This window comes from Ceratotherium simum, chromosome 14 (genome assembly GCF_057802395.1).
Source record: "Ceratotherium simum simum isolate JZ-2026a chromosome 14, ASM5780239v1, whole genome shotgun sequence".
In the NCBI taxonomy this organism is placed as follows: Eukaryota; Metazoa; Chordata; class Mammalia; order Perissodactyla; family Rhinocerotidae; genus Ceratotherium; species Ceratotherium simum.
The window spans coordinates 2,040,294-2,053,253 of record NC_141913.1 but is presented as its reverse complement, the minus strand read 5'-3'; the positions used below and the strand labels follow the sequence as shown (position 1 = coordinate 2,053,253).

Below are 12,960 nucleotides of genomic sequence, written 5' to 3'. Positions count from 1 at the left end.
TTCCAAAAGATTTAATGCATTTATAATCATACATAAAATACAGCAAGATAAATTAGAATGAGGTGAGAAAAGGGAAGAGGAAACTAAGAATCAGGCCAGGAAAAGGAACCAGAACGAGGTCCTCCTGCACAGACGGTCGCTCTGGGCATTTTGCTGCTTTGTGCCCAGCCAGCATCCACTCTCTTCAACTGGTAATGGAACCCATCTTTCCACAGAGAAACCTCCATGTCCCCACTCTTATTCCATGTGGTTCATGTGGGCTGACCACACGCTTGGTCCAGTGGCTGGGTCAAGCAGAGCATGAGGTTCAAGAGGAAGCAGGTGACGTGAGCCACTCGATGAGCCCAACAGCAGGAGTGGTTTGTACCACTGGGGGAGAGAATCTCTCTTCCCACTGGGCTTGGAGCTGGAGGATTCAGTCTGTAACCCCTCAGAAACATCACATAGAGAGGAAAGACGCTTAGAGAAGAAGACTCAGAACCCCATGACTGCGTTGAGCCCCTGGGACCAGCTGTGCCCACCCACGGCCTCCTCTGTTACAAGAGCCAAAAAATTCCCTGTTTGATAGAGGCCAGCTTTGACGGAGGTTTTCTGTTCGAAAAAGTTCTAACTACTGCAGAACACACATTTGAACCTGGCTTTCTAACAGCCAACATAAAGAGGAAAACTTGACGGGTTATACAATTTTCTATGTCCACAAGAAGAAACTAACTGCACAGAAGAATCACAACTTTCCTGGAACTAAGACCTGGAAAGAAATCTCCCCAGAGGGTCATTATACAGATCGTATATTGCGTAATAAGCCATCACACAGCATCTTTCTACCAGATATAACACTGCATTGACACGCTTTTGCTTAGAGCGCACCTCCACACAGGTGGATGGCATCAAATCAAAGGATAAATCAGGAAAAGGCAACTCTGCACCTGTGTGCGTGGGGCAGGGCGATCTAACACGGTGCCCATACCCTCTGCTCAGATTGCCCGGCTTTGCTAGGAATGGAGGCAGCTTTACCTCCCAAAGCTTCCATCAATTCTCTCAGCCAAGCTTTAAGTAGCTCCTGGGCAACAACAGGTTTGAGAATATCATATCCTCTCAGCACAGACCTAGCACATAATTAGTGCTCAATATATGGTTATCGCTTATTACTATCAATTCTAAGGCCCTGAAATAAGGCTGAACTATGTTGTCAATATTCAAGTAGAAAATCCCACCTAAACAGTCTGGTTGCTGCAGAGCCTTTGGTGGCACGTGTGAATGGCACATAGGAATGTGTAGTTACATTCTCAAGTACAGAGGAAAAGAGTGGGCTTCATTTGTGCCTATCTCAGCAGAGGCACCTATGGCAAACGTGGGAAGCATCTAAAATCCTCCAGACATCCTTTCAAACTCACTTCCTTTTAACAAGCAACTTCAGGCTATATCAGGCAGATTGGACCCAATGTTCCAGACATTTCTCCCATCCTCATCTATCAAAAATGACCTTGACCCAGGTGTCATTCTCTTACACCACGCTATCGACAAACTAATTTGAACTAAGATGACAATCCTCATACTCTTTAAGTGATTGGAGAGACCTTATAGATACCTGAATCAAATGTCTTCATTTTACAAGTGAGAAATCTGACATCTAAGGATGTCAACTTATCGAGATGACAGCTAGTTGGGGATGTCATATTTAAGATGACTTAATGAGCCACCTCTCCCAGAGATGACATTTCAACAAGCACCTTTCTTTCTTGGTCAAAATGATGAGCTAGTGAACATTTCAAGTGCCTTAACAGACTGGTATGCCCATTTCGAGGTTCGTGCGTATTTTAGGAACTACGACACTCAAAATGCCAAGCCTTTGGCCCATGTTTATGGGGCCCCTAGGACCAGGAATTCTACAGTGTCCATATGTTTTAGCAAACATGAGATACAGGCATCAGGGCTGGAAAATAATCTTCCCAATATCATCTTGTCTCATGTTCTTCTCTGAATGAGTCACCTAAAAATGCAGCTCACATCTACAAATTTAAAGATTTAAAAATCATCTGTGTTCAGATTACTCTGAAATGTCTTTATTCCTCACTCTAATATCCTAAAAATTCCAGACTGATATCACATGTACTAGAGGCCTCCAAGTTAGAAGGCGGGTATGAAGCAGATAATTTTCTATAAAATACCTTGTTTCACAATTCATTTTCTCTTCTGACACCAGAAAGCCTCTGCTTCATAAAAGAAATACTCTCTACTCAATTATAGTTTGATATGTAAAAACTGACGTAATGATCCTCAGATGCCTTCTCAGTACCAGAGAAGATGTGATAAATTCTCCAAAAGGCAGGGTCTCCGAGTCATTGCTGATTTCTTATCAGTGGTCTTTCAACTTTTATTTTTATTTATTTATTTATTTTTTGTGAGGAAGATCAGCCCTGAGCCAATATCCATGCCAATCCTCCTCTTTTTGCTGAGGAAGCATGGCCGGAGAAGCGGTGCGTCGTTGCGTGCCCAGGATCGAACCGGGTCACCAGTAGCAGAGCGCGCGCACTTAACCGCTAAGCCACGGGGCCAGCCCTGGTCTTTCAACTTGAACGAGCATCAAGATCATCTGAAGTGTTTCTTTACCAGTTTCTGTTGCCCTACTCCAGAGATTCTGACTCTGTTAGTCTGCGGGGCCAGGAATCTACATTTCTAACAAGAGCCTCAGGTGACTCCAATGCAGGTGTCCAACGCTACCTTCCACGGCACCGAGCAGTGCTGGCTTTTCATCACTGCTGGCTTTTCATGGTGTCAATTCTTTTTTTTTTTTAATTTTATTTATTTTTCCCCCAAAGCCCCAGTAGATAGTTGTATGTCACAGTTGCACATTCTTCTGGCTGCTGTATGTGGGACGCGGCCTCAGCATGGCTGGAGAAGCAGTGCGTCTGTGCACGCCCAGGATCCGAACCCGGGCCGCCTGCATCGGAGCGCACGCACTTAACCGCTAAGCCACGGGGCCGGCCCTCATGGTGTCAATTCTGAGGTGATCATTTTGCTATTTTTGGGGGGGTTCTTTTAAAACATACTATTGGCCATATATTTATAACACATGTATGTGTATAACCACATCCACATCCACATCATCTGTACAGCCTCCAGGCACAACTCAAAGCCTTGGACCCAAAAGGGTATCTATTAGTTTGAGCCACATGAAATTGCCAAAATGCAACTCTTTCTGACTTATAAAAACAGCAAGTTAAAATGGGTAAACCTACAACGGACATGGACAATGGCAGAACAGACTGATCCCCTCTTTTCCTCACAACTGAACAGACACAGCCCTGTTACCTCAAGAGGGCTCCTAATCCTGCTAGGTATTTTTCCAGAAAAGAAAACTGAGGCTCAGAAAAATTAAATAACATGCCCAGGGCCACATGGCTATTCAGTGGTAAAAAAAAAAAAGAAGTCAAAACCAAAAATACCTGATCTGGGGGCCAGCCCAGTGGCGTGATGGTTAAGTTCGAGAGCTCCACTTCGGCGGCCCAGGGTTCACAGGTTCGGATCCTGGGCGTAGACATACATACCACTTGTCAAGCTGTGCTGCAGCAGCGTCCCACATACAAAGTGGGGGAAGACTGGCACAGATGTTAGCTCAGGGACAATCCTCCTCACCAAAAAAAAAACCCTGACCTGCCCAAGGGGCCTCTGCCCTTCTTTCCACACCCCAGGTACCCCATGGCTGACGTCAGGGCTCTAACACCCTCCACTTGTCCAAGGCCCTCTGTGACCAGGCAGAACCCTCAACAAGCTTCCCCCATGGCTCCCTGCCCAGTGAGCAGTGCTACACAGAGGGGAGGGGCTCTCTAAAACGCCACCCAAACGGGATGAAGATGGTAACTGAGGCACGAACCCCCATAACATACACACGTGACATAATGCCGATGGCTGACAACTGTGGAGATTTTATACCGTATTCAGCAGTCCGGATTTCAAAGGTCAAGGAAGTAGAGAACACAGTTTATGAGACTGTTGTCAAAGTAGCCTCTTTTTATCAAGTTTCAAGTTTTATCACTTGAGAGTACACCACACTGAATGAAAAGGACCGAGAGCACGCCAGCTACACTGAAGATGAGCTGGATGTTAACCTGATCGAGTCTGAGCTCTGTGTGGGCACAATTAATTTCATTCCACATCAGAAACAAAAACTGCAGACATACTACATATTATTCCCTGTCATGGAACCTGCTTACTGGTGATACTATGGTTCTTTTAAAATACCAGTGACTAAAATCAAATCCCCTAGAGTCAAGCCATGACAAATCTACTGCATGGTGAATTTCTTTTTTTAGTGATAAGTATTATATCAAAATTCTGCTTTATGGCAATAACTGATTTATAAATTATACATGATAAAATTACAGGCTTACTTTTACATATTTAATAAACAAAACATAACACTTTTTCCTTTAAATTTAGCAAGTGAATCTCTACATGCCTATAAATTGCTAAGGGAACCAAGCACAAAACCCACAACATGGGCCTATTGTTAAGTTTATTACAAATGCTCAAAAACGTCCCACTTGATAGAAAGAAAAAAGAAGCCAGCAGTAAGCATAAGTAATTTTATTTTTTTCTTCTCGAAGGGAACTTCATTCAGTCATTCATTCATTCAACAAGTATTTATTAAATGATTACTACATACTAAACACTGTTCAGTAATTTGATTTATAGATTATCAGTATTTATTTTAAAAGGAATGCGTTAGATCACTTTATAATTTTGTATCTGGAGAGAAAACCTCATTGAGTCAATTTCAAGCATGTGGCTATGACACGATTTAAGGTACCTCAAACTACTCCAACTGAGAAGAGAGATCAAATAAGATCCATCAAAAATGGTCTGTAAAAAGGGTGTGGTCCAGTTCCCTTTCCCCCACTGTCTGAAGCCCATCTGGAGCCTGTTCCAACTCCACCATTGGAAGCAGGGAAAGCAGTGGGGCCTCTGACTTCCGCAGTAACCCAGACTAAAACATACTCTTTTCATCGTACGCAATAAATCTGCTTTCTGCATATTGAGTAAGGAAGCGAGATTAAAATGAGTATTCACCCATCTGAAAGCAAACTGATGCTCTATAAGCTTTCATGCCTCGCAGACCATGAAAAGCAAATGCTTGGCTTCTGCTTAGGCTGTTGTACTTTTAAATAAATCATTCTGTCAAATGGTGGCCTTTTATTCCGAGGGAAGTTCTGAGAATGTCTCCGTTTTGACCAGTCTCTGACAACTCTCAGTCTCTCTCCTGCAGGTACCGTGTCATCGCTCTTTTGCCGGTGACGTGACTTCCCTCCTTCCAGCCCCAGTTCTCAGGTAAGTGACACGGCCTTCTATCAGATCCTCCACCCTCCTCTTTCTTCCAATTCGGGGCCCAACACTTGTGCTTCACATTAAAAGTTTGTAGGACTCATCAGTCTTCAGAGTTTTAAACAGGAAAATAGACTGAATCAGATTTCCATGCAAATTTTAATGACTTCCTGAATTATAAACCTAAACCGACAAAGCACAGAAGTAACGTCTTGCAGATGTAAGCGCAGTACAGAAGCCACTTCCTATGGATGTTACACACCTACACACGGCCGTTTATGCACTGCCTTTTCTGGTCGACTACTGAAAGGCCTCATCGAGACGTTCCCAAAGGTTCACATGAACTCTTAGTTGGCAGATACACAACTTCCAGTTCCAGTGCTATATACAGAAGAGCAGTTTATGTGTATGATACAGCAAAAAGAAAAAATGAGAAAGATTATCACAGAGGCGTCTCAAGTTGCCTTGGGGTCAGTGCTGAACTACAACAAACTAAACTAGAACTACAACGAACGGAATAACAACTTCCACTGCAGAATGTCACGTTACAACACAGAGCTAGAGACAGGCATCCAGGCGCCCTCGGCAGCTGGAAGCGGAGGCGCCCCGGAGGCCCTCCGCCGGTAAGGCGGTAAGGCTGGCCTTTCTGGCCTCAGGCAGGTGGGCTTGGGATGCAGCCACACCTCGTGAGCAGCTGTGCCCACAACAGAAGGAGCAGGAAGCAGGAGGCTAGCCTGCCCTGTGAAAAGCACTCTGTAACGGACTCGCTGAATTCAGTCTGGTGACAATATTTTCAAAATAAATCGTTAAATGACATCACAATCACTTTTATTTACCTGGAGGTTTAAATGACAGAAATGTAATGATTTTCTTTTGCGGATAAGAGAAAAACAAGGCTCTATTTAGGATACACATTGTTAGTACTTTAAAAAGATGTATAACGAGAAACTTCTATTTGGAGGTTGAGTTTATGTCCAAAGGCAAGTTTCACATTTCCACATTAAAATTCCAAATTTTATGTACATTAACTTCTAGTTCTCTCCTAAGAAATCCTTGTTTCTTTTCATTTCAGTGGATTTTGAAACTTCTAATAGATGCACAACTTTTCCAAGTACGGTACTACATCTTTCTTTGCCCATTATCAACCCAGCCCCGCCCCCCATAAGGGGGGCCTTACAAACAGTAAGTGCTCAATAAATATTTACTTGATTTAAAGGCATTATTTTAATAGGCACATTGGGCTATGTGCTTATTACAAAAACCAACAAATATCTTCTATATACAGTATCAACCCAGAGAAATTTCCAATGGCTAATCATTATGGCAAAATATAATTAAAACTTTATGTTTTGGTAAGTAAAATTATAGAAAACTTTTTCCATTTAAGTTTTACAACTGGCTGGATCCAGTATCTTCCCCAGATAAGACTATTATTTGAAATGTCACACTGGCGGTTTCATCTAACAGGCTGAGAGCCATCACACAATCACATCTGCCTGCTCATAATTTTGGCCGTGGTCATCAGAAGGCTAATAAGTGCATGAAGATGAATTATATTTTATCCCTAGTTCTCCTTCAGCTGTTGTCAAGGGAGGCTGATCATGTTCTTTGGAACAGTAGTTCTCAGACCTTATCCAGCACCAGAATCCCCTGGAGGGCTTGTTCCAACACAGACTGCCCCCGGCGCCCCCAGGGTTCCTGATTCAGCAGGTCTGGGCAGGGCCAAGAGTCCACACGTTTGATGCTAATACTGCTGGTGCAAGACAACATCTGAAGAACTACTCTTTCAGAATGTTTCTCAAAATGTGGCCACAAACCAGGATCACCTAGGGATGCTGTGGGACCCTCCACAGACCTTCCACTTGAGAACCACTGTGGGTCGGCCCCAACAATCAACATGGGAAGGCCTGCTCCAGGTGATCCTCGGGCACACTAAGTTTTGAGAAGCACAGGTTTAAACATAGCTCGCCATCAACACTGGCTCAAAACCCCGACGCCTTGCCCAAGGCCACCTGAAGCCGCTGAGGGACAGGATGTCAGCTTGATCTCCCTGCAAGCCTGTCACGCTTGATTACCCTCCCTTAACTTTCCACACCTTCCACCCTCAACAGCAAAGGGAGTGTAAGGGCAGCGACCCTCCGCTGCCAGGATCTCCAGAACTTAGGGTGTTTATCCCTGAGCATACAACCCTTTTCTTGGCATCCCTGTTTTCTTCTTTTATTTTCTCTCACATACTCCCGCCCCTCAATTATGCCCCAGCCTTGCCAGCGCCCCCCCACCCCCACCAAAGGTGGGGGGCACTACAGACTACCAAGGTTGATGACTAAAGCTTTCCTGCTATCTACCCAATGCCAGCCCTGCTTATTTCTCTCTGTTGAGTTTTTGGAGCTACAGTGTAAACGCAGGCTCTCTGATGACTAAACTGAAACCCATGGCAGTATTTTAGGAACCTGAGAAGATGCATCCTCTGATGATGGGAGGTTTGTATTATTTTGTATCTTTTAAAAATTTTTCATTAGTGAGTCTGAAAAACATTAGTAATTAAACCTTCTCTCACAAAACAAGCTTATTAATATGTTGTATTCATAAAGATAGAAGCACACTAAGATGTAAAACTGTAAGGAAGTTTCTGGGAAAGCTGGTTTTCAAAGAGAGGAATCTTAAAAGACATGGTAGAGGATACCCTTAAGAAAAATGTTACACTGTTGAAAAATGCCTGACCCCTAACTGAAAACCATGTCTTGGGATATTTAAATAATACACACTCATTCTAGAAATCTTAATAAAATCTAAAACCAAAACTGAAAGGAAACAATACTTAATCCAAAACATAGTTTCTCTACCAAAATAGATATATACAGCCTATCAATTTCTAGAATATATTACAATTGTTATGGAACTATGAAAAATGTAAATAAAGCCATCCCCTTTTACAGAATTGTCACAGAAATACTTAAATTCTAAAATCTACATTTCCCAAAACAAAAGGCTATGCTTTATTCATATAGGACTTATATAATCTGAAGACATAACTCAGATTACTTGTTCATTAAAGAAAGTTCATTTAGAATTACTCAAATTATATACACACATCCGTATATTATATACACACATCCGTATATCACTGTATGTAAGTAACTCCTCTTCTGGAAACCTGTGAAATAGCCCTTGGAAAACATAGGAGACTAAAATCTGTAATTTTCCAGATCAGAACAATTTATTAGGCTCAAGCAACACTTCTTTACATACACATGACACTAAAAATGTTATTTTAATTTCTTGGCATATTTCTTTCATTTTTTAAAATTTGAAGTATTTTCATCATATCAATTATCAATCTAGGTAAAGCACCACAAAAACGTAAAATGTCATGACGATAGTTATCCGAAAAAGAAAAAATAAATCCCAATGCTAAACAAATCTATTCCCACTCTTTACAAAGAGCACTTTAAAATTTTATATTTTGAAGTGATTTTAGACTTACAGAAAAGTTATAAAAAGAGTACAAAGATTTCAAGTACAAGTTCACCCACCTTCCTCGAATATTTACATCTGACAGAACCATAGTAGAATTACCAAAACTAAGAAATTAAACATTGGGACAATACTACTAACTAAACTACAGACTTTATTCCAATTTCGGCTGCTTTCCCATAAATGTCATTAAAAGAGTATTTTAAAAAATAAATTTCTCCACAAGAGTCCCAAATTCACAAGTTTATGTTAAGGTTTAATCCGTCCCAAATACAGGAGTGGAAATAAAGGGCCAAATCTGTTTGTATTTCTATTTCTGCTCTATTTCTGCAAACAAAGGTTTGCTTAGCAGAACTTAACACCTCAGTCCTGTTATCAGGTAAAACTAAACACTTCATCATATAATATTTATTACACCTTGGCTTTGAAGAAAATTAGGTCAAAGAGGAATGACTTGCCAACTATTTGGCTTCTCACTATGGAAAAGAGAATCTCAAGCAAAAGTAAAATGATTTACCTTTCTTCCTCATGTCTTACTTGTATACCTTTTTATGAAAGTTATTTTTAATGATCATTAAAAGCCTAGAAGGCAGAAGGTGAACCTCCAATATTTTACCTAACAAATTAGAAATCGTAAAAGTAGAAAGTGATTTTTTTAGACGGATGTTTTAGTAAATAAAGTCCTCACAGACCAAAAACTTAATTCTTTTCTTTTTTCTTCCAATAAGTTTAGCACTCTATTTCTGATGTCTGGCATCCAAATTACATGTAGTCACCTCCAGAAATGATAAGTTGACAATCATATACATTCCAAACCTATTCCAAAAGAGCACATGAGAATGAGGAAAACTGCAGAAGGGGAACGGCAATGCACCTTGTGTATAAATCTTAGTTACACCAAAAAACCTCCCCTGATTCCACAAAATCTCACGATGGAGTCCATTGGGTGGCCTAAGAGAACCTGAGTGGAAAATGGTAATTTCAAGGAAGGAAAAAGGCAAGCCAAGTCTGACTTCTAACAATCACTCCTTTCCCTCTCTTTTGTGTCAGTCAATTCACATACAATTTGAATGTTTGCAAATGATCAGGATTCACATTAACGATTTATTCAACAAATAGTTAGTGCCTATTAGGTCTAAGGCTCAATGCTAAGTGTTTTATGGGGAATCAAGAAGAAAAAAAACTGACTTTGCCCTCAAGAAGCTTATAATCTAGCTCCTCTATCTCTAAAATTGATTCCCATGTCAGGTGAAAAGCAGCCAATTATCACAATTTGTGGAAGAATCATAAAAAGAAATGTGCCAATGCCACCATAATTAACTTTCCCAACATACAAAAAACCTGACTTTTCCAAAGTATTATATGCCTTACACGTATACTACCTAAAATGCAAAGTCCAGAGGAAAAAAAAATGTAATGCACTGCAACATATCTGATCCTTGCACACACAAAACTTGCCAACTTCAAATTTTTAAAATTTCAACATTTCCAAGCAATCCCTTAGATACTTCCCTTCACTTCCCCTTTACCCACTAACATATTAGGATAACTCTGGATTTCCAAATATAAAGAAAGCACTTCAGTCAATGGTATGGTAACTCAAACAAACAGAATGATATATTTCCCCCAAGAGAACACTCCGGCTAACTTTTAGTAAAAGTCTCTTTTGGTAGGACTGATAATTTAAATCAGCCTTAACGAGCACACAGGTCGGTATTAGGTAGGCTGAAATCCTTTTTAATAATGAGGGACCGACGGTTTAAATAAGCTACATAAATATTTGTTTCCACTCTCTTAAACACAACTTAAGAATCATCGGAAAGCTGTTTGACACAGCTTAACTTTTACGAAATCCCGGGCAGAGAGTTCAGGATCTTAATCAAGAGAAGGCCACCGCGAACGCCCTGGCACTCGTCTTCTCATATTAATGAGATACTAGGCTCTAAAACGGGCGTGTCTGCTCCATAACTCACCAATAAGAAAGAACGTAGGCCAAAATCTGCATCAATTTTATATCAGACAGCAGTGTATCGTGTTGTTAAGTCCTCCGGAGCACGTGCAATTACCAGAGGTTAAGGAAATCTCAAACTCAGGAGAAGGGTTTTTCTCTACTGAAGGTGACGTTGAGGTTTTACAGCACAATCAGCCAACTACAAATTCAGCTTCATCTCTGTGGCCAGCTGTGGTCAAGGGTCCTGCAGCTCAGCAGCATACGAGACACAGCCTTCTGTGCCTGTATGTATCTTGGACTCCAAGAAGGCCAAAATGTATGTTTCCACGAGTCAGAGAGCCAAATGTCTACACTGTTTAAAATGGACGTTTTACTGTTGGTGAAATTCTCCTTCATCAAATTTTTAAAAAAAGGTCCAACTTAGTCCTCCCGAATAAACACAGAAACCTATTTTGCAACCCCAGTTTAAGGCCATTTAGCAAGCTTTTTAGTAAAAGAAAAACAAGAAGCCCAGTGGCACCACTGTGTGTAGACCTTAATGAGAATACACACAAGAAAGAAAGTGGGCAAATGTGCGAGCGTTTGCTGTCCATCCACGTGTGTGCTGACGGCGATCCGGAGGTCATCCCTGTAACTCCGTGTGGGGTTCAGCCCCTCGCCTGACCCCGGACTCCTGTTCACAGATCCTCTCCGCCGGGAGCGCCTCCGGGCTCGGAACGCCCCGCGCGCGCAAGCAGGCACACACGCACACTCACACACATATTTGCACGCACACTGCCAGTCCCCTTCCTGCCCACCTGGGACCCCCGGGCGGCGGGGCTGGGCTAACAAGTTGCCGCCGGCCGCGGCGCTCTGCTGGGGGCCGAGGGTGGGGAGTGGAGCCCGGCCGGCACAGGGCCGCGGCGCCCCGGGCCCCCGCTGGGACGGAGGAGGAACGCCCGCCGTGGCTCTCGGAGCTGCGGCGCGGCCGCCGGACGAGCCAGGGTCACCGGCCGCGACGGGCTGGGGGCGGCGGCAGGAAGGGCAGGGTGCCGGGCGATCGCAGCCGCCGCCGGGGCTGCGGCCGGGTCGGGGCGATCGCCGCGGGCGCAGCCGTGCACTGGCGACCCGGCCCGGCCGCGGCTCCGGGTCGGAAGGACTGCGCAGCGCCCACGCCCGGCGGCCGGCGGCTGCAGCTCCGAACTTCAGGCAAAGTTTTCTGCCGTGCCTCTTGGAGCCGGCCGGGGACTCCGAGCGGCGGCTGCCGCCCGGGGCAGGAGCCCAGGCCGCGGAGGGGCGGCGCCGAGACGGGGTCGCGGCTCCGGGGCTCACGCCCGTGCCCGCCCTCCCCGCTAGCCCCTCGCCCGGCGCCGGCTAACCGGCAGGCGCGGTGCCCGGCCCCCCGTGCCCCCTCCCCGCGCCGCCACTCGCCCTCGGCTCTCGCACCCGCGGAGCTGCCGGCGTCCCGGGCCCCCGCTCCGGCCCGCGCGCCCCTGGAGACGGCAGAAGTGGCCTCGCTTACCTGAAAACGTCTCCCCTGCGGCAGTTAGCAAAAGTCCGGCCAAAGTCGCCAGGCAAGTCCCAAGTCTCCTCATGTCGCTGAGTGCGCGCCGGGCCGCTCCCCGGCGGCGGCGGGTGGGCGCGCGAGGGCGGAGGGCGGACCGGAGCTCCGGTTTCAAGGCAGCGAGAAGAGAAGGGTAAACAGCCAAAAACACAACCAGACCCCCAAAGTGCCGGCAGTTGCCGAAGTCCGAACTCCAGCGGCTCCCGGGGCCAGGGGCCGGGGTCCTCCTCCCCTGCCGCCCGCCCCACTCGGCGTCTGGCGCTGCTGCGAGAGGGAGCGGAGGGCGCGCCCGCGGAGCCAAAATCCGCCCTCGGCTCCGGCGCAGCACCCGCCGCCGCTCGCCTTCCCCTGCTCGGGACCCGCGCCGCCGGCGCCGGCCGTGGCCGTGGCCGTGGGCTGGCCGCGCGCGTCCTGCCCGCCGCCGCTCCGCCCGCAGCCCCGAGCCCAGCCCCCGGGCGGCGGCGCGCCGATGGCCGAGCCCGCGCCGGCTCCGCGCCGGGCTCTTGCTCCCCGACTGACTGGCGGTGCCCCGCGGCCGGCTGAAGGGAGCGCCCACGTCCCGGCCGCCCGGCGCCGCCGCGGCCCGCTAGAGGGCGTGAGCGCCCGACCCCGCCGGCCCGGCCCGGCGCTCGGCGGCCGCGGCGCCTCGGGAGGGAGCTCGGCTGGGGCG

General features: G+C 45.8%; 1 protein-coding gene across 2 annotated transcripts in view; it reads right to left on the bottom strand.

The window, feature by feature from the left end:
* The window catches only part of PTPRM (protein tyrosine phosphatase receptor type M), a 771,664-nt gene extending 758,932 nt beyond the window's left edge, over positions 1–12,732 (bottom strand). The window contains exon 1 of one of the 2 annotated variants that reach the window (XM_087438889.1): positions 12,249–12,732. In XM_087438889.1, coding sequence (XP_087295015.1) covers positions 12,249–12,321 — 73 coding nt within the window. In that variant the 5' untranslated portion in view covers positions 12,322–12,732. The remainder of the gene's footprint in view (positions 1–12,248) is intronic. The other variant, XM_004421085.3, reaches the window with a different exon arrangement.
* Positions 12,733–12,960: the final 228 nt, after the last annotated feature.